Genomic DNA, 25,372 nt, shown 5'->3' on the forward strand with positions numbered 1-25,372 from the left:
GAAAGGAAAAAGGAGAAAGGAAAAAGGAGAAAGGAAAAAGGAGAAAGGAAAAAGGAGAAAGGAAAAAGGAGAAAGGAAAAAGGAGAAAGGAAAAAGGAGAAAGGAAAAAGGAGAAAGGAAAAAGGAGAAAGGAAAAAGGAGAAAGGAAAAAGGAGAAAGGAAAAAGGAGAAAGGAAAAAAGGAGAAAGGAGAAAGGAGAAAGGAGGAGAAAAGAGAAAGGAAGGAGAAAGGAAAGGTAATAAAATCTTGTGACCGACCAGAGAGTCCGAGCCAGCTGACTGTGATTGGCCATTAATTAAAAACAACCACATGAGACCAATCAAAGGTGTTGCATTCCACAGCAGCAGATAATCATTGTTTACATTTCGTTTCTGAGGCCTCTCAGCTTCTCAGGAGAAAAATTCTGGCAAAGGGATTTTTCAGACAATATCATGGCGACAGTATGGGGGTGGCCTGGAGCCACCAGGCTGCAGGGGGGACCAGGAGCTGGCTGACCACAGCCCCCCATCCCCTCCCAGCTCATCCAAGGAGCATCCCAAGAGCAAAGGCAGAATTTGGGCATCATGAGCCCGGATTATTACTTCTACCTGAACCAGACAGACACCTACCAGGTGGAGGGCACAGACGACCGCAGCGACTTCCATGAGACCATGGTGAGTGCCTGGGAGGGAGGGGAGTCCCCAAAAGCTCTGGGGCCGGGTGGGGGCTCAAAGGGTGTCTGTGCACCCCCAGAATGCCATGCAGGTCATCGGCATCCGTGGCGAGGACCAGCAGCTGGTGCTGCAGATCGTGGCAGGGATCTTGCACCTGGGCAACATCAGCTTCAGGGAGGAAGGCAACTATGCCCGGGTGGAGAACGCTGACTGTGAGTAGCCACAGGGGACAAGTGGGGGGAGCCTGGGAATGAGTGGCAAGCTGGCTGTGTCACAAATCCCCTGGCAGAGGAGGGAAGCAGCACCAGGCATTATAATTGCTGTCTTAACTCCCCCCCCGTCCATCATCCTCCTCCTATCTCCCCATTATCTAAGAAATTTAGGATTACCTAAACCGAAGGCCTTCAAAGCCTTAAACAAGAGTTAAACCCTCTTAGTTTCTGCTAAAGTCCGCAGGCCATCACCCTGCATCCCCTAAATGCAGCTCAGGTGCTTTAATTAAGCTAGGACCTTCCAATTTACTAGACAGATGGGCTTTGATCCCATGATATTATAGTCAACAGCTACATGCTCTAACCAACAGGCCTCTGCCTAAGGCTCTGGTACATAACTAATGCACATCAATGAGCTTGCAACTCACTATGAACTTTACTTGAGGCAGCAAGTCAATGGCTCAGCCAGAGCTTGATTAGCCAGTGGACAGATGCCAGGTGTTGCTCTGGGAGAGGTGTCACTTTTCCCTGTCATTGTCCCACTGCTGTCCTTCATACTTGGATGGGGCCGAGGGTTTCGACTATGGCCAGGTGGGGACAACACAGCCCTGACCAGCCCCACTCTGCCCAGCCCTGGCCTTCCCTGCCTACCTGCTGGGGGTCGACCAGGAGCGCCTCAACGAGAAGGTCACCAGCAGGAAAATGGACAGCAAGTGGGGCGGGCCGCTCCGAGTCCATCACCGTCACCCTCAATGTGGAGCAGGCGGCCTACACCCGCGACGCGCTGGCCAAGGGGCTCTATGCCCGTGTCTTCGACTTCCTGGTGGAGGTGTGTGGGCCTCAGAAGGGATGGTCACCCCCCTGCCCCAGGAGATGGCCAATCCCAGTGCCCTGCAGCCAGTTTGTCCCCTCTGTCCCCGCAGTCCATCAACCGGGCCATGCAGAAGCCGTATGAGGAGTACAGCGTCGGGGTGCTGGACATCTATGGATTTGAGATATTCCAGGTGGGTGTGGTTGGGAATGTCCTGCCCTGCTCCCACAGCGGGGACAGCACCTGGGTCAGGTAGCCCTGAGAAGGGTCCCTGGAGTAGCAACCAAGCACTGCTGGTTGGGGTCCCCACAATGAGGCAGAGGAGGTGAAGGAGCTGGGGTTGTTTAGCCTGGAGAAGAGGAGGCTCAGAGGTGACCTTAATGCTCTCTACACCTCCCTGAAGGGAGGTTGCAGACAGGTGGGGGTTGGTCTCTTCCACCAGGCAGCACTGACAGAACCAGAGAACAGTCTCAAGGTACCTCAGGGAAGGTATAGGTTGGATATTAGGAAGAGATTTTTCACCAAAAGAATAATAAAGTACTGGAATGCTCTTCCCAGGGAGGTGGTGGAATCACCATCTCTGATGTGTTTAAAAAAAGACTGGACATGGCACTTGGTGCTATAATCTAGTTGAGGTGTTAGGGCATAGGTTGGACTTGATGATCTTAGAGGTCTCTTCCAACCTCATTATTCTGTGATTCTATGTTTCTGTGAGCAAAGGACAACTCAGCACCATTTTCTCTTCCATCTTTCATGCAGAAAAATGGCTTTGAACAATTCTGCATTAACTTTGTGAATGAGAAGCTGCAGCAGATCTTCATCGAGCTGACCCTGAAGGCAGAGCAGGTACAAGGGGCTGGGCTGGGGGCTGTGGGGCTGTGCCAGCACCCCAATTCTTGCAATCCCTCCTCCCCAGCACCACAGCTGGAGCAGGGGTTCTGCAGCACATCCCAGGGGCTCAGGGCCCAGCCAGCTCTCCCTGTGCTTCCCCAGGAAGAATATGTGCAGGAGGGGATCAAGTGGACGCAGATCCAGTACTTCAACAACAAGGTGGTGTGTGACCTGATAGAGAACAAGCTGGTGAGTGGGGTCTCCTCTGCTGGGGAGGCTTTTGGGGAGCAGAGGCACCCAGGGGCAGGGGCTGCATTGAGGTTGTTGAGGTGCCAAGCAGCAGTGAACCCCACACTGGCTTGGGTTAGCAGGAACCTTAAAGATCATCTTGTCCCACTATTCCAGGGTGCTCCAAGCCCTGTCCAACCTGGCCTTGGACACTTGCAGCACCCATGGGCACCTGGCTCAGCATCAAGCAGCTGTGACCAGGTGCAGGATTGGGCCCTGCCACACCCATGGCTTCCCTTTCCTTGTGGCAGAACCCTCCTGGGATCATGAGTGTCCTGGATGACGTGTGTGCCACCATGCACGCCACGGGCGAGGGCGCCGACCAGACCTTGCTGCAGAAGCTGCAGGCGGCCGTGGGCACCCACGAGCACTTCAACAGCTGGAGCTCAGGCTTTGTCATCCACCACTATGCTGGCAAGGTGGGTAGGGCACCCCAAAGCCCCCACTCCGCACCCCACAGCCGCAGCTGAGGTCCCCTCCTGTCCCCAGGTGTCCTACGATGTGAACGGCTTCTGCGAGCGCAACCGGGACGTGCTTTTCACTGACCTGATCGAGCTCATGCAGAGCAGTGAATAGTGAGTCTGGCAGTGCTGGGCACCCCGAAAGGGCTGGGGAACAGGGCACAGTCCTCAACATGCAGATCTGAAAGGCTGGTCCTTCCTTTGTGGGTTGGGGTGCTCAGTCCTGCATGGCCCCATGGGCACCAGGGGCATCCCAGGGATGCAGGGTTGGGCAGAGCGGGGTCATCCACCAGCTCTGCTCCTGCTCCTGCTCCTGCTCCTGCTCCTGCTCCTGCTCCTGCTCCTGCTCCTGCTCCTGCTCCTGGAGGTGGTCAGGGAGAAGGCACTCAGCCACACAGTACAGGATTTCCCAGCTGGCCTCAGCCCAGGCCATGCTGGCAGCTCTCACCTGGGGACTGTCCCCTCCCTTCCAGCGGTTTCATCCGGATGCTTTTCCCAGAAAAACTTGATTCTGACAAAAAGGGACGGCCGACCACGGCGGGCTCCAAAATCAAGGTGTGTCCCTTGGGCTGCAGAGCAGCAGCTGCCTCTGGGGAGGTGGCAGGGGCAGTGCTCCCACCACCCCCTTTGATGCTACAGAGGTCGATCCTTGCACCAGAAACAGGCCAACGACCTGGTGAACACGCTCATGAAGTGCACCCCACACTACATCCGCTGCATCAAACCCAACGAGACCAAGAAACCACGGGACTGGGAGGAGAGCAGGTAACAGGGAGCACACAGAGCCCAGGCAAGGGGACCCAGCCATGGAGATGCGGCCAGAACCAGCTTTCCTCCAAAAACTGTAGCCCTGGGCTGGTTCTTCTGAGCTGCCCACTAACACAGGGAAGCACAACAAGTGTGTGGGATACATTGTCCTCCTTAGGTACACTTTTAGGTCCCCTCCTAACCTGTCATTATTCCATGTTGTCCCTCCCTGGTGCACAGGGTGAAGCACCAGGTCGAGTACCTGGGGCTGAAGGAGAACATCCGGGTGCGCCGGGCAGGCTTCGCCTACCGCCGCCTCTTCCACAAGTTCCTGCAACGGTGAGTGGCCACTGGCACGGGGCTGGCAGAGCCCACAGCACCTCCTCAGGAAGAGAGGAGGCTGTGGGAGGCCCTGGCGCAGCTTTTCAAGTGAAGAGAGTTGGGGATGTTCAACCTGGAGAAGAGGAGGCTTGGGCGAGACCTTAGAGCCCCTTCTAGGGACTAAAGAGAACAGCAGAGGGATTTGGGACAAGGCATGGAGGGACAGGACACAGGGAATGGCTTCCACTGACAGATGGCAAGGCTGGATGGGATATTGGGAAGGGATTGTTCCATGGGAGGGTGGGCAGGCCCTGGCACAGGGTGCCCAGAGCAGCTGGGGCTGCCCCTGGATCCCTGGCAGTGCCCAAGGCCAGGTTGGACAGGGCTTGGAGCAGCCTGGGACAGTGGAAGTTGTCCCTGCTATGACAAGAGTGGATGGGCTTTAAGGTTCCTCCCAACCTGAACTATTGTGGGATTCTGTGAGCCTGCTCTGTCCCCACAGCTATGCCATCCTCACCCCCGAGACATGGCCGTCGTGGCGCGGGGATGAGCGCCAAGGGGTGCAGCACCTCCTGCGCTCGGTCAACATGGATCCAGACCAGTACCAGATGGGCAGGAGCAAGGTGTTCGTCAAGAACCCCGAGTCGGTGCGTGGCCCTGACTCCTGGGGGGCACTGGGTGTCATTGGGAGGGGTTTTTGGGGTGTCCTGGCTCAGCACTGCCTGTCCCTCGCAGCTCTTCCTGCTCGAGGAGATGCGGGAGAGGAAATTTGACAGCTTCGCCCGGGTGATCCAGAAGGCCTGGCGCAGGCATGTGGCCATCCGCAAATACGAGCAGATGAGAGAGGAGGGTAAGGCTGGGCAAGGACAGGGACAGTGCCACGCCAGCTGCCCTTTTAGGGTGCTTTTCACTGGGACAGCCCAGCTATGACAGCGGCAGCCTGGCTCCTAATCATGGCACTAACGGTGATTAGGTGATGGAGGAACCGGCCCGTGAGTTGTTGGGAGTCTTTTTCCACTCTGAAAGGAGAGCACGGATTTCCTGCTCCTATTTCCAGCCCTGGGAGCTTGTGCTGTCTCACTCTGCATTTCATGGCCTGCACAGGGATGGAGGGGAGTAGCTGGGATGAGCTGGTGTTTCTGGGAAGAGGCTGACTCCCACCATAGCAAAAGGATGGGACACACCACTGACCCCATCATGGGTTTTCCCACCCTCCCAAGCAAGCAGGAAAATCAAGGAGGAAAACGCAGAAAAAAGCTGGGTCCATCCCTCCCTCCCACAGAACGGGGTTTTTTGAAGGCAATTAAAGTTTCAAAGTTTCAAACCCAGCCAAGCTCAAGCAGCTGGGATTCCTCCCATGGCATAAAACAAGCCCCACTTCTTGCTACCATGACCTGTGTGATGTTTTGGGGGGCTCTGAGCCACCAGCACAGAGCCATTTCAGACCCGCACCTCTTTGGGGTCCCTCCCAGCTGCCAGCATCCTCTACAACTTCAAAGAGCGGCGCAGGAACAGCATCAACAGGAACTTCGTGGGGGATTACCTGGGCATGGAGGAGCGGCCGGAGCTGCGGCAGTTCCTGGCCAAGCGGGAGCGCGTCGACTTCGCCGACTCCGTCACCAAATACGACCGGAGGTTCAAGGTGCAGGGACACGCCTGGGGCTGCTGCAGCTCCTGGTGGCTTCCCTCAGGTGGGATGTGTGTTTGTGAGGTTTGTGCCCCCCCTGCAAAGCCCCCTCACCCCCTTTTTCCTGACCTTTCCCAGCCCATCAAGCGAGATTTCATTCTCACGCCCAAGTATTTCTACCTGATCGGGCGGGAGAAGGTGAAGAAGGGGCCTGAGAAGGGGCAGATCAAGGAGGTGCTCAAGAAGAAGGTGGAGCTGCAGGCGGTGAGCGGTGTCTCGCTGAGGTGTGTCCCTTACCAGGGGCTCTCCCCATGACTGGGATTCCCCTCTCTCCACACCCTGCTGCTCCCCAGTCCCTCATCCACTGGAGTGGAGGCTCCCCATGGGTGCTTTGCAGAAGCCGGAGAGTTTTCCAAATCGGCCTCCAAATTTTCTTGGGGTGGACCCAAGCCCTGTGGGGTCCCCAAATACCCCCCAGCCTAGCTGGCACCAGCCTTGGTGGGGTTGACACCCCTGTTTGCTCCCCCAGCACCAGGCAGGACGACTTCTTCATCCTCCATGAGAACGATGCCGACAACTTCTTGGAGTCCATCTTCAAGACGGAGCTGATCAGCCTCCTGTGCAAGCGCTTCGAGGAGCTCACCCGCTCCAAGCTGCCCCTCTCCTTCAAGGACACGTAAGGATGGAGGCCAGGAGAGGTGACAAAGCAGGACAGGGTCCTGTCACCACATCCTCATGGCTTCTCTCACCCCCAGACTACAGTTTCGGGTGAAGAAGGAGGGCTGGGGCGGCGGTGGCACCCGCAACGTCACCTTCCTCAGAGGACAGGGCGACGTGGCCGCCCTCAAAGCTGGAGGCAAAACCCTTACGGTCACCATCGGGGATGGGCTCCCCAGGAATGCCAGTGAGTGCCAGGGCACTGGGGGTTGGCACAGGGGGGACACAGGAGCACTGGGGTCACAGGGCACAGCTGGAGGCCTGGGAGCATTGGGGTGAGCTGGGTGTACTCTGTGGGGTTTGTGTCTCCCCCATTTCTGCTCTGGTGATGGGGAACAGGGTACAAATGGGGGGACAGCCCCTACAGCTGGCTCTGAGGACTGTCACCTAACGGGGGGCTTGTGTCCCCCCAGAGCCCACAAGGAAGGGAGCAGCACAGGGCAGAGGTGGCAGCAGGTGTCCCGCACCTTCCCGAAGTGCCCCATCAGCACCCAGAGGTGAGCAGGGGGTACAGGGTGGGGGATACAGGGGGTGCAGGCTGTGCATGGCCCCCCTGTAATGCACCCTATTGGGACGGGCTGTTCCAGGAGCCTGCAGGAACGGGGGTCCCCAGATCCCCCGCGGGGATGGCCGGGCACAGAGGGACACCTACAAGATGCCCCAGAAGCAGACGCGGGGCCCCCCAGCCGCGGCGCTTCCCGCCCGCAGCGCCGGCCACCAGCCCAAGGCACGGCCCCCATCCGAGCACAACATGGACTTCCTCAACGTGCCCGACCAGGGCGTGGCTGGGTAGGTCCTGTCCCATGTCCCTGTCCCTGTCCCATCCTCCTCTCCCACTGCCATCACCACTGGGAGGTGCTTTCCCCTCTGAGGAGGGGACCAGATGCATCCTCGGACACGGGATGCGTCCTGACTTTGCTGGCAGGACACATCTCCCAGGCTATTGTGCATCCCAGTCCTCCCAGTCCCTGCACTGGGAGAGCAGGCACAGAGCATCCCATGGGTGGGGGACAGCAGGGTGGGCAGCTCATCCTGCCCCAGTCCTCCCAGTCTCTGAACTGGGAGAATTCATCTGCAGGCATGGAGCACCTCAAGATGGACAGGAGGATGCAGCTCATCCTGCCCCAGTTCCCCCAGTCCCTGAACTGGGAGAACCCACCTGCAAGCACAGGGCATCCCATGGGTGTGGGGACAGCAGAGTGGGCAGCTCATCCTGCCCCAATTCCCTCAGTGCTTGAACTGGGACCACCCACCTGCAGGCACAGAGCACCCCATGTGTGGGCACAGGATGGGCAGCTCATCCTGCCCCAGTTCCCCCAGTTCCTAAACTGGAAGTGCCCACCTGCAGACACAGAGCATCCCATGGGTGTGTGGGTGCAGGGGGGGCAGGAGGCAGCACCACATGCCATCCCATGGGTACAGGATGGGCAAGGGGCAGCAGCACATGCCATGCCATCCCATGGGTGTGTGGGTGCAGGGTGGGCAGGGGGCAGCAGCACATGCCATCCCATGGGTGTGTGGGTGCAGGGTGGGCAGGGGGCAGCAGCACATGCCATCCCATGGGTGTGTGGGTGCAGGGTGGGCAGGGGGCAGCAGCACATGCCATCCCATGGGTGTGTGGGTGCAGGGTGGGCAGGGGGCAGCAGCACATGCCATCCCATGGGTGTGTGGGTGCAGGGTGGGCAGGGGGCAGCAGCACATGCCATCCCATGGGTGTGTGGGTGCAGGGTGGGCAGGGGGCAGCAGCACATGCCATCCCATGGGTGTGTGGGTGCAGGGTGGGCAGGGGCAGCAGCACATGCCATCCCCATGCCCTGCCGGTGCAAACCCCATCCCTCCTGCCCGCAGGGTGCAGCGCCGCCGCAGCGTGGGCCAGCGGCCGCCCCCAGCCCGGCGCCCCAAGCCGCAGCCCAGGGCGGAGGGGCCGCGCTGCCGGGCGCTCTACCAGTACATCGGGCAGGACGTGGATGAACTCAGCTTCAACGTGGGGGATGTCATTGACATCCTGATGGAAGGTACCAGGCTCCTGCCCTGCCCGCCTCCCCTCCCTGCCCTGCTGGCAGCACAGCTGATTGTTTGTGTTCTCCCTCCCCAGATGCCTCTGGCTGGTGGAAAGGCCACCTGCACGGCAAGGAAGGGCTTTTCCCCGGGAATTATGTGCAGAGGATCTGATCTGGAGGAAAGGAGCATCCCACCTCCCATCCCACCTCCCATCCCACCTCCAGAGACTGTGCCCAACTTGGGCACCTGAAGTTTTCCCAGCAACCTCAAAACTTCACAAAAACTTCCAAACCGTGAAGTTTTCCCATCGATGCTGGCACAGAATGAACGTTTACTCAGAAAACCCCGGTCTGTGCCAGTGTCAGGGGCTGGATCCCACAGCCCCTTCAGTGGGGGCACTCTGCAGCGAGGACGGGCTCTTAGCTGCTTGTTAGCATTCAAGGACTCTAAAACTTCTCCGCGGTATGAACAGAGTTGTTCATAATTCTGCTGTTCATAAATAAGCAGACTCAGCAATGCTGACTCACATTTTGAGTTTGGGGGTTTTATTTCACTCACTGTGGCTGTGCGACAAAAGCTGTGACGTGGGCAGGCACAGATCAGAGGCAGCCCCGTTCCTCCCACCATGAACCCTCCAGAAAATGCTGAATACACCAACCAGCTCTGCCAGGCTCCAGCTCAGGCATTTCCAGGCTCCGCTGTGTCTCGGGATCGCTCAAAGCAGCAGCAGGGCGGTGCTGCTGTGCCCTGGCTGGGCACAAGAACAGCTCCGAGGATCCCTCAGGCAAAGCCCTCAGAGCTGGCACTGCCTTTCCTGGCTCAGGGGAGCTTGTGGGGTCTCATCCCTGAGGGACGCTCGGGGTGGCAGCTGAGACCCTCTGGGGCAATGGCACAGCCAGGCTGGGCTGTGGGCAGAGGCTGAGCCCCACACGGGGCTGCCCCAGAAGGATTCAGCCGGGAGAGGGAGGAACAGCGCTGGAATGCCCGCCCCATCTCCGGCCCCATCTCCGGCCCCATCTCCGGCCTCATGTCCGGCCCCATGACCGGCCCTATGTCCGCCTCATGTCCGGCCTCCCCCAGGCCTGCGCCAGAGGAAGTGACGGCAGGCTGATCCCACAGAGCCCGGCCCTCCTCTTCCTCCCTCCCTGATCCCACAGAGCCCGGCCCTCCTCTTCCTCCCTCCCTGATCCCACAGAGCCCGACCTGATCCACAGCGCAGCCCTCCTCTTCCTCCCTCCCTGATCCCTCAGAGCCCGGCCCTCCTCTTCCTCCCTCCCTGATCCCACAGAGACCGGCCTGATCCCACACAGCCCGCCCTGATCCACAGCGCAGCCCTCCTCTTCCTCCCTCCCTGATCCCACAGAGCCCGACCTGATCCCATAGCCCGGCCCTCCTCTTCCTCCCTGATCCTACTGAGCCCAGCCCTCCTCTTCCTCCCTCCCTGATCCCTCAGCGCCCAGCCCTCCTCTTCCTCCCTGATCCTACAGTCCAGCCCTCCTCTTCCTCCCTCCCTGATCCTACAGAGCCCAGCCTGATCCCAGAGAGCCCAGCCCTCCTTTTCCTCCCTCCCTGATCCCTCAGCGCCCAGCCCTCCTCTTCTTCCCTGATCCTAGAGAGCCCAGCCCTCTTCTTCCTCCCTCCCTCCCTCCCTCCCAAGCCCCCACTGGAGCTGTTCCCCTGTCACACAGACCTTCCTCCCCACCTCAGATTTGGGGTCCAGCAGTGTTCAGGGGACCCTGTGTCCTCCAGGGAGGGATCAGAACCCATAGGGGTGGGAAGTTCCCCATGGGATTTCAAATTCTTTACAGCCCCACGCTGGAAATTTTGGGTCCCCCCCCATTATGGGTTTTTCAGCCCCTGCTCTCCTCTGGGTGATTTTCCTGTAAATTACAGCTCTTTAGGAATCCTTGCACTGCAGAGTGCAAGATGGGGGGGGGTGTCTGATTTTATTTTAATGAAAAATAGTGGCTTTGGGAACGCTGGGGATTTGGGAAGCTCCTTCCTGCCCTTCCAGAGGCTGGGGAATGGGGAATGGGGGGCACTGGGTGCTGTCAGGGGGGTGTCCCTGCTCAGCCCTGCAGGGATGTGGGAGCTGGGCCAGCTCAGGCATCCCTGGGCTGCTCCAGGGGGCTCCAGGTGCTCCAAAGAGCTCCAGGGTGCTCCCAAAAATCCAGGGTGTTCCCAGGAACTTGGGATGTTCCCAGGAGCTCGGGGTGCTCCCAAAAATCTGGGATGTTCCCAAAAATCTGGGGTGTTCCCAGGAGCTCAGGGTGTTCTCAGGAGTCCAGGGTGCTCCCAGGAGCTCAGGGTGCTCCTAAAAATCCGAGGTGTTCCCAGGAGCTCAGGGTGCTCAGAGGGCCCTGGGATCCTCCAAAACCCTTGGATGCTCCAAAAGCTTCAGGAACTGCTGATGCCTTTCCTTCTCCGGGATGGTTATGGACCCCTGGATGCTCCAACACCCCTGGATGCTCCAAAACCCTCAGAAACTCCAAAGCCCTGGGATGCTCCAAAACTCTCAGGATGCCCCAAAAACCCCGGGATGCTCCAAAAAACCCTGTGATGCCCCAAAAACCCCAGGATACTCCAAAAACCCTGGGATGCTCAAAAAACCCCAGGATGCTCCAAAAGCCCGGGATGCTCCAAAACCCCCAGGATGTTCCAAAACCCTGGGATCCTCCAAAAACCTGGGGATGCTCCAAAACCTCCAGGATGCTCCAAAACCTCCAGGATGCTCCAACACTCCTGGGATGCTCCAAAATCCCCAGGATGCTCCAAAACCCCCGGGATGCCCCAAAACCCCTGGAATCCTCCAAAACCCTGGGATGCTCCAAAACCACCGGGATCGTCCCAAACCCCTGGAATCCTCCAAATCCCCCAGGATCCTTCAAAACCCTGGAATGCTCCAAAACCTCCGGGATGCTCCAAAAACCCCGGGATGCTCCAAAACCCTGGGATGCTCCAACACCCTCAGGATCCTCCAAAATCCCTGGGATGCTGCAAAACCCCCGGGATGCTCCAAAACCGCCGGGATGCTGGAGCTGCCCGCAGCCGCTGGGATGCGGTCTGTGGAGAATCTCCCGGGCAAAGCAGCCGGGGGAAGGGGGGGAACGGGGCGGGGCGGAGCCGGGTCCCCCCCCGAGGCCCCCGCCCGCCCTTCCGCACGTTCCTTCCTCCCCCCCGTCATCATCCTCCTCCTCCTCCTCCTCCCCCCGCTCTCGCGACAGCTCCGCACAGAAAATGGCCCCGCGGCCGCCCCGCCGCTGATGCGCGACCCGGGCGGCGCCGGCCCCGCCGCAGCCCCGGTACGGCCGGGAGGGACCGGGGGGGGACCGGGACTGGGGAATGGACCGGCACCGGGGATGGGCTGGCACAGGGGCTGCGGGGACAGCGGGAGCTTTACCAGCACCGGGGGGGTGTACCGGCACCGGGGGTGTACTGCTATCGGGGATGTACCGGTATCGGGGATGTACCGGCACCGCGACCGTATTGGCACCGGGGATGTACCGGTATCGGGGATATACAGGCATCGGGGATGTATCGGCACCGGGGAGGTACCGGTATCGGGGCTGTACCGGTATCGAGGATATACCGGCACCAGGACCGTTCCGGTACCGGGGATGTACCGGCACCGGGGGTGTACCGGTACCGGGGATGTACCGGTATCGTGAATATACCGGCACCGGGACCGTACTGGTATCGGGGATACCCCGGCACCGGGAAGGGAGCACTGGCACCGGGGGATGTACGGGGCCAGGGGTGTGCTGGCACCAGGGCTGTAGCGGTACCGGGGCTGTAGCGGTACCGGGGCTGTAGCGGTACCAAATGATGTACCGGCACCGGGGCTGGAGCTGCACTGGGGACAGCAGCGGTACCGGAGCGGGTTCCGGGGTACCGGAGCTTTGCAGGAGCCCCGGGGCTGCTGCCCGCGGCGGCTCCGGGTCACGGTGCCGCTGCCCGTGGGGTGGTGGTCGTGGGTGTCACTCCCCTCTGGATTGTAGCCATGGGTGTGTGGTCCCTGGGGGGTTACCAGCCCCAAAAACCAGCAGCCATGGGGGCTACCCTGGAGTTACCACTTGTGGGGCTGGCAGGGAGCCACAGGAATCGCTAGCCCTGGGTCCTGACAGGTGCGTGGCCTGTAGGAACAGCAGGACCCTCTCACATCCCGGGATGCACCTGCCGGGACCTGCCCGTGCTCCCTCCATCCTCCCACACCTCCTGGAGCCACTCTGTGGCTGTCAGAGCCCGGGCTCCTGGCCTTGGTGCTTGCCTGGTGCTGGGCTCAGCTTTGTCCAGGCTCAGGGAGGAAGCTCCAACATCCCCAGGTGGCTCCTGAAGGCAAAGTGTGGTTTTTTCCCATGGGCAGGCAGATAAAGGTGAGCACCGAGGAATGTGGGGAAATGTCAGCAGGGCTTGGAGCGATCTGAGGGACAGTGGGGACCCTCCTTTGGGGGGAAGAGAGGCCTGGGCTGAGCTGCCCCGTGGATGTGACCCCAAGGCCAGCACGGGGCTCAGCATTCATCCCTCTGGATGCCCACCCGGGTTTGGGATGGGTTCCTCAGGCGCTGCAGGCAGATCCTGAGTTGGAAAGCAGGGAGCCCCTCCAGGGAGGGGTGACACCCGACCCATGCCCAGATTGGGGCACCGATCTTGCCTTGGACACCTGGAGCATCCCCCCATCACCCCCAGCTCTGTGAGGGCTCCCCGCGGTATCTGAAGCTCCAGGAGAACCCTCAGGGTGTGTTTTAGCCGGGGCTGGTGGCGCTGGCAGGAGCGGAGCCGCTGCTCCCTGCTCTCCGAACGCTGCCTCCCCCGGCGCTCGCCGGCTGCGCGATCACATGAGCCCCTTGTTCCGAGCCTTTGTCTCATCTCCTGCACCGAGAGCCGCGTTTGGGGGCAGCCTCCTCATCCTCGGGCCTCAGAGATGCAAAAATCCGATTATTTGTCCCATTTTTCCTCGCGGGGTGGGATGAGCAAAGCCTCGGGGTATGGATAAAGCCCCCGGGTGGTTTGAGGAGGATGAGCTGTGTTAATTATTCACTGAATCAGCAGCACAGCCTGCTCGAGGTGATGGGCAGCTGCAAACATCCTGCCCACCCTCACGGCTGGCAGCCCCTGGAAGGGTTTGGGGGTCTCTGTTCACCCCGAGGGGTTGGGATGAGGGAGCTTTGTGCCAGCAGCTCTTTGGGGTGGCAGATAATAATAATAATAATAATAATAATAATAATAATAATAATAATAATGGGGATAGTGACAGTGACAGTGGTGGCTGCAGAATTGGGGTTCCAGGGCAGCTTTGCGCTGGTGGTCACATCTTGGGGGGAGCCATATTTCTGGGGGGGTCCTGTCTCTGGGGGAATTGTGTCATCAGGGGGGTGACATCTCTGGGAGCAATCACACCTCTGGGGCAGTCACGTTTCTGGGTCTGCCATGTTTTTGGGACAGTCACACCTCTGGGGCAGTCACATCTTTGGGGTAGTCACGTTTCTGGTCAGTCAGTCACATTTCTGGGGGCAGTGACATCCCTGGGGCAGTGACATCTCTGGGACAGTCATGGTTTTGGGTCAGTCACATTTCTGGGTCAGTCACATCTCTGGTTCAGTTACATCTTTGGGTCAGTCACATTTTTGGTCAGTCACATTTTTGGGTCAGTCACATCTCTGGTTCAGTTACATCTTTGGGTCAGTCACATCTTTGGGTCAGTCACATCTTTGGGTCAGTCACATCTCTGTGCAGTCACATCTCTGGGTCATTCACATCTCTGGTGACCACGGGAGGTCACTGGGGATGGGGACAGTGGCAGCTCAGCTGCACCTGGGCCGAAGTGTCACACTCAGGGCTGCGGAACAGACAGTCCTGGAGGAGGGGAGTGTTGCCCAGCATCCCATGGGAGGTGACAAATGACAGCAGGATGATCCAGGTGCCACCTGCTCTCCAAAAACCTGGCTGGGCACAGGGTGATGCTGCAGTGCTGCCACCGTGTCCTCTGCCATGTCACCTGTGGGGAACCTTGGGGCCACAGGCCAAGTGTCCATCCTGCCTGCCCTCAGGCAATCTGCTCAAGAGGTTTCCCAGCTTTTCCAGAGAAAAAATTCGGCTTACAAGGCATCGCTGGGATGCTGCAACAGGGAATGCCACTCTCCATGTGGCATCTGTGATCCCAGAGGGACAGGACAGAGGTTCCAACACCCTAAGGCACTGCTGGCTTTGACCCTGTGGCTCCAGGAGCTGCAGTGCAGGTGGGGAAGAATTTCCTGATTTTTTGGGGAAACTTCCCTGTGCTGCCCCTGAGCTCTCTGTGCCTTGACCCTGCTCCCTTTGGGCTCATCTGGAGCCCGTCAGTCCCAGGGCTCTGCCAGGGGTGCTGAGCCCAGGCTGGGCCACCCAGCTTTGATCCAGAGGGGCATTTCCAGCAGGGCAGCAGGAATTTGGCTTCACTGCAAAGGGCAGTGAATTTTGCTTCCAGAAGGGCAGCAGGAATTTTGCTTCACTGCACTCTCCAGCACCAATGGTTCCAGCTCTGACACTTCAGGGTTGGGCACCAAACTGTGGCAGTGTCACATTACCCAGGCAGGTACAGCCCTGCCTCAGCCTTTTCAGCATTGTCTCCCCCCAAAAAAGAAGATTCCCAAGATCCTTTTTCCCACCAAACCTGATAAACAAAGCTCCATCAAATCTGCCAGGATCTTTCTGTGTTTTCCCCATGTCCTGCAGGGATGGAGGATGGAGATGGAGCATCCCTTCAATCCAGGGCTGAATTTCCCCTCCTGGGCCATGAGCAGCCCCAGCCCTGCCCCAGATTCCCTTTTCCATGGCTGGCTGATTCCATCCCGAGGCCACTGAGCTGAGAAAACAACAACAAAAAAAAAGGCCCCACAGCCCCCAGACAAAGCCAGGAGGCCAGGGGCAGCCACAGGAATAATCCCACATGGATTTTTCCCCCCTCCCTGATTTATTTCCTGCTGGGCTGTGATCCCAGTGTGCTGGGTGCTGCAGGAACAGCTGCTGAGCCAGGCTGAGCCCCTCTGGCCAAACCCCCCAGAGTCAAAGCTGGGGAGATGCCTCTGGGGCAGATGTTAATGGGAAGGATGGGGTGCCCCAGCCAGCAGAGCTGATCCCCAGGGAGATCTCCCAAGGGGTTATTGAGCTCCTGGGGAAGCATCTGCCGGTGCTCAATTCACAGCCCCAGCACTGATATTATTGTTGTTATTGTCATTATTATCAATATCATCGTCACCCTCACTATAAATATTTTTACCCTTTTATCCTTTTTATTTTATCCTTTTGTCTGTATTTTCATCATTGCTTATTATTTATTAGCATTTTATCGCCATTTTCTCTCTCACTCCAACATAAGACACTACAGAGAAATCTCCCAGACTGAGGGGGTTTTCCATATGATTTTCACAGGGAATTCCAGTTTGGCCCATCCATGTGGGACCCTCATGCCAAGCCAGTGTAATTTTGGGCAAGAACCATCCCCATGTGCCCATCATCAGCTCCCAGTCACTCAGTGGGACCTGCTGCTCCTCCTGGCTTGGAAAATCCTTTGGGATTTTGAGGGGAGCACCCAGTGAGCCCCCCCAGCCCTGGGAGCAGGAGCAGCTCCAGCAACCCCTGTGCCTTGGAGGGGATGCCCTTGGAGGATCCTTGGAGGAATTCCCCAGTTCCTCCAATTCCTGGGGAGGAATTTCCACCAGTTTGGGGGCGGAATTTTGGCTGCAGTTGCTGTGGGCTGGACAGGAGCAGGATCCTGATGATGCCTGGGGGGGATGTTTGGGGGCTTTGGGGACCACGCTGGGGTGGGAGAGGCAGGAAGGGACAGTGACAGCTCTGGGATCAGCTCCGGGTGGGAGGGTCGGTCCCACGACCACGGGGCACCGAGGAGGAGGAGGAAAAAGAAGAGGAGGAGAGGAGGAGGAGAAAGAGCAGGAGAAAGAGAAGGAGAAGGAGAAGGAGAAGGAGAAGGAGAAGGAGAAGGAGAAGGAGAAGGAGAAGGAGAAGGAGAAGGAGAAAGGAGAGGAGGAGGAGGAGGGAGTCACTGGCCCCGGGCTGGGCTCTGACCTCCCTCCTGCTCCCGGTGCAGCCCCGCCGGGAGGAGCCGCCCTGTCCCTGTGCCTGTCCCTGTCCCTGTGCCCGTGCCCATCTCCGGCCAGGCCATGAAGACAGAGAAGGACGAGCCCGTGGCCACCTTCTCCCTGCGGGGGAAATTCGGCACGGAGGGGGCAGGTGAGTGCCCTCAGGGTGGGCAGGAGCAGGGAAACCTTTGCTCCTGTGGCTGGGAGGTCCCTTTGGCCGAACCCTGCCCATGCGGATGTGCCCAGGTGTGCCAGGGCGTGCCTGGGTGCGCAGGTGGCATCACCCAGCGTGTTCCAGCCACCGTCAGGCTTCACCTGCACCAGCCCTCACAACCTGGGGGGCTCCAGCCAGACCCCCAGCCCCATTTCCCTGTCCTGAAGGGATGGGGAGGGCACAGGGGTGGTTTAGCAGGGCCAAGGGACAGGGAGGGCAGAGAGGGGTGGCTTGGCAGAGCTGAGGGATGGGGAGGGCAGAGGGATGGGGAGGGCAGAGCTCTGGTTTGGCAGGGCCAAAGGATGGGGGAGGGCAAAGGGGTTGTTTGGCAGAGCTGAGGGATGGAGAGGGCAGAGGGATGGGGAGGGCAGAGCTCTGGTTTGCCAGGTCCAAGCCTCACCATCCCTCCCCGCAGGCTGCAGTGACCCAGCCCTGCCCGGTGCCCCGATGCCAGGGGCGGGCAGCGGAGGGACCCCGGCCCCGGAGCTGCGGCCGCTGAAGCGCAGACCTGTCCCAGGTGAGGCCAGCCCAGCCCCGCCCCGGGGAGGGGACAGCGACAGCCGCGGCAGGGGCGAGGCTGACGGATCTGTGTCCTTGCAGGGAAACACTACCAGTGCTCCAGCTACGGCTGCAAACTGGCCTTCCCCAGCATGCAGGAGCTGATGGACCACCTGAAGGTCCACTACAGACCCACGCAGTCCCTCGAGGGTAAGGGCAGGACACACCACAGGTGCTTTTTTGGGCTGGGAGGGGGCAGAGCAGGGCTCAGAGCGAGGCAGGGCTGGTGGTGGGAGATGGGAATAGGGAGGTGCTGCAGCCTGTCTGAGCATGCTGTCCCCCCTGGGCTGGTGCTGAATCTCTCTCCGAATTCCTCTGCCCAGGCAAAACCTTCCAGTGCCCCACCCTGGGCTGCAGCGAGACCTTCCCCAGCATGCAGGACCTGATGGCACACATGAAGGTGCACTACAAACCCAACCGCTACTTCAAGTGAGTGCCACTGCTCCCTGTCCCCTCCTGTCCCCTCTGGGGACACCTGGCCAGCAGAGCTGATCCCCAGGGAGATCTCCATAGGAGTTATTGAGCTCTTGGGGAAGCATCTGCCTGTGCTCACTTCACAGCCCCAGCGCTGATATTATTGTTGTTATTATTGTCATTATTATCAATATCATCATTATCACCAAGGAGTTATTGAGCTCCTGGGGAAGCATCACCCAGTGGTCACTTCACAGCCCCAGCGCTGATACAATTCTTATTATTATTGTCATTATTATCAATATCATCATTGTCACCCTCACTATAAATATTTTTACCCTTTTATCCTTTTTATTTTATCCTTTTGTCTGTATTTTCATCATTGCTTATTATTTATTAGCATTTTATCGCCATTTTCTCTCTCACTCCAACATAAGACACTACAGAGAAATCTCCCAGACTGAGGGGGTTTTCCATATGATTTTCACTGGGAATTCCAGTTTGGCCCATCCATGTGGGACCCTCACACCAAGCCAGTGTAATTTTGGGCAAGAACCATCCCCATGTGCCCATCATCAGCTCCCAGTCACTCAGTGGGACCTGCTGCTCCTCCTGGCTTGGAAAATCCTTTGGGATTTTGAGGGGAGCACCCAGTGAGCCCCCCCAGCCCTGGGAGCAGGAGCAGCTCCAGCAACCCCTGTGCCTTGGAGGGGATGCCCTTGGAGGATCCTTGGAGGAATTCCCCAGTTCCTCCAATTCCTGGGGAGGAATTTCCACCAGTTTGGGGGCGGAATTTTGGCTGCAGTTGCTGTGGGCTGGACAGGAGCAGGATCCTGATGATGCCTGGGGGGGATGTTTGGGGGCTTTGGGGACCACGCTGGGGTGGGAGAGGCAGGAAGGGACAGTGACAGCTCTGGGATCAGCCCTGGGCTTATCCACATGACAGCCACGTGCCAAGCTATGGTGGTGTTCACAGGGGTCTTAGGATGAGGGGAGAGACAAGAATGTTGACTCCCATATTTCAGAAGGCTTGATTTATTATTTTATGATATATATTACATTAAAACTATACTGAAAGAATAGAAGAAAGGATTTCATCAGAAGGCTAGCTAAGAATAGAAGAGGAAAGAATAATAACAAAGGCTTGTGGCTCGGACAGAGAGTCTGAGCCAACTGACTTTGATTGGCCATTAATTAGAAACAACCACATGAGACCAATCACAGATGCACCTGTTGCATTCCACAGCAGCAGATAATCATTGTTTACATTTTATTTCTGAGGCCTCACAGCTTCTCAGGAGAAAAAATCCTAAGGAAAGGATTTTTCATAAAACGTATCTGTGACACAGAGCCAATGTCATTTTGTTCAAGAACCATCCCCACATGCCCATCATCGATTCTCGGTCCCTCTCACAGCTCTTTTTGACCCCAGGTGTGAGAACTGCCTGCACCTCTTCAAGCACCTGCACATCTGCTCAGTGTCACAGACATGTGACACCAAGCCAATGTCATTTTGTTCAAGAACCATCCCCACATGCCCATTATCCCCTTCTAGTCCCTCTCATGGCTCTTTCCTCACCCAAGGTGTGAGAACTGTGTGCTGTCCTTCCACACGCACCGCTCACTCTTCAAGCACCTGCACGTCTGCTCGGTGTCACATGTCTGTGCCACTGAGCCGATGTTATTTTGTTCTCATTTTGTTCAAGAACCATCCCCACATGCCCATCATCGATTCCCAGTCGCTCTCATGACTCTTTTTGACCCCAGGTGTGAGAACTGCCTGCTGCGCTTCTGCACTCACCGCTCGCTCCTCAAGCACCTCCACGTCTGCTCAGTGTCACATGTCTGTGACACCAAGCCAATGTCATTTTGTTCAAGAACCATCCCCACATGCCCATCATCCCCTCCTGATCACTCTCATGGCTCTTTCCTCACCCACGCTGTGAGAACTGTGTGCTGTCCTTCCACACGCACCGCTCGCTCTTCAAGCACCTCCACGTCTGCTCAGTGTCACATGTCTGTGACACCTAGCCAATGTCATTTTGTTCTCATTTTGTTCAAGAACCATCCCCACGTGCCCATCATGATTCTCGGTCCCTCTCACGGCTCTTTCCTCACCCCAGGTGTGAGAACTGCCTGCTGCGCTTCTGCACGCACCTCTCGCTCCTCAAGCACCTCCACGTCTGCTCAGTCTCACATGTCTGTGACACGTAGCCAATGTCATTTTGCTCATGAACCATCCCCACATGCCCATCATCGATTCCCAGTCGCTCTCATGACTCTTTTTGACCCCAGGTGTGAGAACTGCCTGCTGCGCTTCCGCACGCACCGCTCGCTCTTCAAGCACCTGCACGTCTGCTCGGACAGCGCCAGCGGCCCCGCGCCGCCGCCCCGGCCCATCCTGCCCTCCTCTACCTCCAGCCCGGACAAGGAGCCCCCGGCCAAGCCCCCCGAGGCGCTGCCCAAGCCCCCGGAGAAGGAAGCGCCGGCGGTGGGCGCGGACTCAGCCCCGGCGGCGCTGCCCGGCTCGCTGGAGCCGCTGCTCCCGGGGGCCCCGCACCCCTTCCCGCTGCTGGAGCCCGCCCTGTTCGGGCCCTCGTCCTTGAGTCGCTTCTCGGCGCCAGCCCCGTCCTCGGTGCCGGGGCCGTTCCTGCCCTACGTGCCCCCCTCGCCCTACGGGCTGGCGCAGCCCCCGGCTCAGCACCGCCTGCGGCCCTTCCTGCCGGGCCACGGCCCCCCCAGCGTCTCCAACGCCGTCTGGAAGAAAAGCCAAGGTGAGAGCGCGGAGCCGTGCGGGACAAAGCTTCTTCTGCTCCCGCCTTGACCAGCAGCAGCAGCAGCTCCCCGAGCAGGACCCGAGGATATGATCCCCTCCGGCCCGGCCATCCCTCCATCCCAAAAAAAATCCCCATCCCGCCCGTGGCACCCCCTGTGTGATGTTCGATTGGGCAAAAGCACCAAAAAACGCCTTCAAATTCTACAAATTGTCCCAACCAGCCCTGCTGCTCCCCGGCGTGCTGGGGGGGCCGGGCCAGGGCTGCCCTCCCACAAGTCCCCCCCAAGGGAGGGGAAGACCTAATGCTTGTCTCGGGCCTCGATTCCCTCCGCAGGTGTGAGTGTCAGCCCACTCCTCCCATGCTTTGGCTCAGGAGTGACTCCAGGTTAGTTTGGCACCTGCTGGGTGGGGGCTGCTTTCTGTCACTGGGGGGTTTGGGGGGCGGCGGGGGGGGCGCAGGGGACGGGAGATGCCCCAGGGGCACTGCGGTGCTGCCCGGAGGGCACGGGGGGAGGGCGGGCTCCCTCCTTTTTGGAGAGGGGATGAGGCCCAGGTGGGCTCCGAGGCAGGGGGGGTTATGGCTGCACCCCCCCAAAACCCCCCAGCCTGGCCCCGAGGGCAGAAGCAGCAGAGGAGGAGCAGCAGCAGCAGCTCCAGTGCCCCCAGTGCCCCCAGTGCCCTGCCCAGCCTGGCCCCCCGCTCCCACACTCGGGGTTCTTCCCTTGGGAAGGGCTCCAGCCCCCGCAGCCCCGCGGCTCCGGGCGATGCCTGTGCTTCCCTGCCCGCCCGTCCTTGCAGGGCACTCCTCCGCCGGCCGCATCGTCTGGGAGCACACGCGGGGCCGCTACAGCTGCACGCAGTGCCCCTTCTCCACCGCCTCCCGCGACGAGATGACGCTGCACACCGAGGACCACCGCAAGAACCCCCCGCCCGGGCGCCTGGAGGCGGACATGGGTACGGGAGGGACTCCGGGGCTGGCAGGGATAAGGCACGGCATGCTCCCGGGGGTGGCAGGGGTCCGCAGGGATCCGCAGGGATCCGCAGGGATCAGGCACATCCTGCTCCCTCTCTGGCCTGGCACAGCCTGGCCGCGTTCCAGTCCCTGCTTCCCCAGCCTGCAGCAGTGCCCTGGAGGGGTTTGTGTGCCCTCCTGTTCCCCCAGTCCCTCAATGCCCCTGGGGGTGTCTGTGTGCCCTCCCAGTGGCCCCCAACCCCTGCAGTGTCTTTGGGGGTCTCTCTGTGTCCTCCCAGTGCCTCCAGTCCCTGTGATGCCCCTAGGGGTGTCTGTGTGCCCTCCCTGTACCCCCCAACCCATCCTGTGCCCTGGAGGGGTCCATGTGCTTGCCCTCCCAGTGCCCCCAGCCCCTCAATGCCCCTAGGGGTGTCTGTGTGCCCTTCCTGTATCCCCCAGCCCCTCTAATACCCCTGGGGGTGTCTGTGTGCCCCCCAACCCCTGCAATGACCCTGGGGGTGTGTGTGTGCCCTCCCAGTGCCCTCCCAGTGCCCCTCTGCTCCTGTGATGCCCAGAGGGTGTCTGTGTGCCATTCCAGTGCCCTCCCCATGCCCCCCAACCCTTCCTGTGCTCTGGAGGGGTCCATGTGCTTGCCCTCCCTGTACCCCCAGCTCTCCAATGCCCCTGGGGGTGTGTGCCCTCCCTGAGCCCTTCCAGTGCCCCCCTGCCCCTGCGATGCCCCTGGGGGTGTCTGTGTGCCCTCCCAGTTGCCCGAAACCTCTGCAATGTCCTTGGGGGTGTCTGTGTGCCCTCCCTGTGCCCCTGGGAGTGTCTGTGTGCCCTCCCAGTGCCCTGTCTGTGTCCCCCAACCCCTGCAATGCCCCTGGGGGTCTGTGTGTGCCCTCCCTGTGCCCCCCAGCCCCTGTGATGCCCCCTGGGGGTCCTTGTGCCCCCCTCCCCACGAGGTGCTGACGTTCTGTTCCCTGTCCCTGCAGATTTCGGGGTGGGGCTGGCCCCGTTCCACGCCAAGCTGCCGCCGGAGATGGAGAACTCGCTGTACTCGCAGCTCTGATGGCTCCCGAGGGACTCCTGCACCTCCCCTGAGCGGGCAGGGGCACGGCACAGCCCCGAGCTGGCACAGGGGCAGCACAGGGGTTGATATTTCCCCTGGAATTCCCTCTCCCTTTCCTTTGTGTTTTCGGGAGCTCTCCAGCAGCCGGAGCCGCCGTTCCTCCCTCCCCGAAAGGTTTTGTTGCTTCAGCCCCGAGGGCTCTGCGGGAGCCCGGTAGGTTCTCAGGAGTTATAGTGGACTGCTCTGGAATGAGATCTCGGAAAAATAAATGGGAATTGTACAGGAGTGGCAGCCGGGAGAGGCTCTGTCAGTCCCATGGGGCGGGGGGAGAGGGGCTGGCACTGAGAACCCCCAAAAACCAAAGGAGGGGGACATGGGGACACAGGGGGTGTGACGCTGTGACACTGTGCTCTGCCAGGGACTGGCTTGGGGAAGGAGAAAGGGGAGGGTTTGGGAAAGGAAAATGTTTGGGAAGGTCGGAGGAGAGGGAAAGGGAAGAGTTTGGGAAAGGGGGAAGAGTTTGGGAAAGGGGGAAAGGAAAGAGTTTGGGAAAGGGGGAAGGGGAAAGGGAAGAGTTTGGGAAAGGGGAAAGAGTTTGGGAAGAGGGCAAGAGTTTGAGAAAGGGGGAAAGGAAAGAGTTTGGGAAGAGAAAGGGAAGAATTTGGGAAGGGGAAAAGGGAAGAATTTGGGAAAGGGAAGGGTTTGGGAAAGGGAGAAGGGAAGAGTTTGGAAAGGGGGAAGGAGAAAGGGAAGAGTTCTGGAAGGGGAAAGGGGAAAGAGTTTGGGAAAAGGGAAAGAGTTTGAGAAAGGGGAAAGAGGAGAGTTTGGGAAAGGGTGAAGGGAAGAATCTGTGAAGGGGAAAGAGTTTGGGAACGGAAGAAGGGGGCAGTTTAGGAAAGGTCTGAAGAAAGGGAAGGTCTGAGGAAGGGGAAGAGGACAGTCTGAGGAAGATCTGAGGCAGAGGAAGGGCCGCTCTGTGCTGCCCCTGCCCCCTGCCAGCCCATCCCAGGGCACACAGAGCTGCAGCCTGTGCCAGCTGCACCCCAACACCCAGGGCAGGGTGGGACTCCAGCCCCAGGCAGCCCCCGTGCCTGTGCCAGCCCTGCCGCAGACAGAGGGCACAGAATGGCCCGGAAGGAATGGCACAGCAGGAATGGCACAGCAGGAATGGCACAGCAGAGCCACTGGGAGGGGCACGGCCCAGGTGCCAGCCTGGGGGGCTGCACCCCCCGTGGGAGCAGCCTGGGGCTCCCCAGCCCCGCTCTGCCAGGCCCAGCCCAGCGGGGTGAAAAGTTTGCAGCAAACTGGTTTGAGGGGAGGCGTGCTGGGACCTGCCGGGCCCGCGGCAGCCCCGGCTGGGATGGGAGCGAGGGAAGAGCCGGCAGCCCCTGCTCTGCTGCCGAGGAGGGGAGCTCTGCTCTGCTGCCGGCGCTGGGAGGGGCCACGAACGCCGGGAGAGGGCTCGGAAAGGCTCAGTGGCCACCTGGGCGGGGTGGGCATCCCGGGATGGGCATCCCTTCCTCCTGCTTCCAACCCTTCCTCCTCCTGCCATTCCTTTCTTCCACCTCTGGCCATCCATCCTTCCCTCCTGCTGCCATCCCTTCCTTTCTCCGGCTGCCATCCCCTCCTTCCTCCTGCCATTCTTTTCTTCCTCCTGCTGCCATCCCTTCATTTCTCCTGCTGCCATTTCTTCCATTCTCCTCCTGCCATCCTTCCCTCCTGCTGCTATCCCTTCCTCCCATCCCTTCCTTCCTCCTGCTGTCATCCATCCCTCCCTCCTGCCAAGCCTTCTTCCTCCTCCTTCCATCCCTTTCCTCCTGCTGTCATCCATCCTTTCCTCCTCCTGCCATCCCTTCCTCTTCTTCCTCCTGCCATCCTTCCTCCTGCTGCCATCCATCCTTTCCTCTTCCTCCTGCTGCCATCCCCCCCAGTGTGAGCAGCACCCCGGGGCTCTCTCCTGCAGCCCCCCTTTGCTGGCACCGTGCCCTCCCCAGCCCATCCCAGTCCCCTCAGGCCCTGATGGACACCCTGAAGTGTCCCTGAGCTGCTCAGACCTGGCACAGTGACAGCTCATCAGAGCCATGGGGTCACAGAGCACCCCAAAGGGACCCCCAGGTCCCAAAGAGGGGCAGGGGGCACAGCTCAGCCCCCTTGCCCAGCTGGCACAGGTGACTGCCCTGCTCCTCCAGGGCAGTGCCACCCCAAAGGCAGGACAGACCCTTCCCAGCTATCCCTGACCTGGGTCTGAGTCTGTCCCCCACAAAGGCAGGACAGACCCTTCCCAAGCTGTCCCTGACCTGGGTCTGACTCTGTCCCCATCAAAGGCAGGACAGACCCTTCCCAAGCTGTCCCTGACCTGGGTCTGGCTCTGACCCCCCAAAGGGCAGCACTGGCCCAGGGGGTGCTGCAGACCCCACAGCAGAGCCCCCCCTCTGTCCTGGCAGCCCAACCCAGCCCTGCTCCCAGCACAAACCCAAACGTGCCCCAGAGCTCCCACTCCGAGCATTCCTGGCTGGTCCCAAGGCAGAGGCAGCCAAGACAAGCTCCATAGCAATGGATTTTTAAAAACTGAAGTCTTTTATTAAAGTTTTATCCAAATTTTGTAACAAAAGATACAAAAGGGCTGGAGATCCTTATTTCTG

General features: G+C 59.5%; 2 protein-coding genes across 2 annotated transcripts in view; both read left to right on the forward strand.

Moving 5' to 3' along the window:
• Positions 1-9,122, forward strand: part of LOC131568850 (unconventional myosin-If-like) — an 18,740-nt gene extending 9,618 nt beyond the window's left edge. Inside the window, 22 exon segments of the mRNA XM_058820979.1 lie at positions 519-653; positions 733-865; positions 1,497-1,585; positions 1,587-1,694; positions 1,789-1,869; positions 2,436-2,522; positions 2,670-2,756; positions 3,047-3,214; positions 3,285-3,370; positions 3,730-3,811; positions 3,915-4,021; positions 4,244-4,342; positions 4,827-4,971; positions 5,060-5,174; positions 5,797-5,966; positions 6,090-6,235; positions 6,481-6,627; positions 6,707-6,855; positions 7,082-7,165; positions 7,256-7,457; positions 8,517-8,683; positions 8,764-9,122. Coding sequence (XP_058676962.1) covers positions 519-653; positions 733-865; positions 1,497-1,585; positions 1,587-1,694; positions 1,789-1,869; positions 2,436-2,522; positions 2,670-2,756; positions 3,047-3,214; positions 3,285-3,370; positions 3,730-3,811; positions 3,915-4,021; positions 4,244-4,342; positions 4,827-4,971; positions 5,060-5,174; positions 5,797-5,966; positions 6,090-6,235; positions 6,481-6,627; positions 6,707-6,855; positions 7,082-7,165; positions 7,256-7,457; positions 8,517-8,683; positions 8,764-8,840 — 2,664 coding nt within the window. The 3' untranslated portion in view covers positions 8,841-9,122.
• A 7,674-nt stretch (positions 9,123-16,796) lies between these two features.
• Positions 16,797-22,893, forward strand: ZNF414 (zinc finger protein 414). Its single transcript, XM_058821253.1, has 8 exons — positions 16,797-16,895; positions 17,374-17,475; positions 17,559-17,666; positions 17,840-17,945; positions 20,226-20,704; positions 21,041-21,091; positions 21,505-21,660; positions 22,654-22,893. The coding sequence occupies exons 1-8, from the start codon at positions 16,826-16,828 to the stop codon at positions 22,728-22,730; spliced, it is 1,149 nt and encodes a 382-aa protein (XP_058677236.1). The 5' UTR covers positions 16,797-16,825; the 3' UTR covers positions 22,731-22,893.
• Positions 22,894-25,372: the final 2,479 nt, after the last annotated feature.

Source organism: Ammospiza caudacuta, chromosome 28 (genome assembly GCF_027887145.1).
Source record: "Ammospiza caudacuta isolate bAmmCau1 chromosome 28, bAmmCau1.pri, whole genome shotgun sequence".
Taxonomy (NCBI): domain Eukaryota; kingdom Metazoa; phylum Chordata; class Aves; order Passeriformes; family Passerellidae; genus Ammospiza; species Ammospiza caudacuta.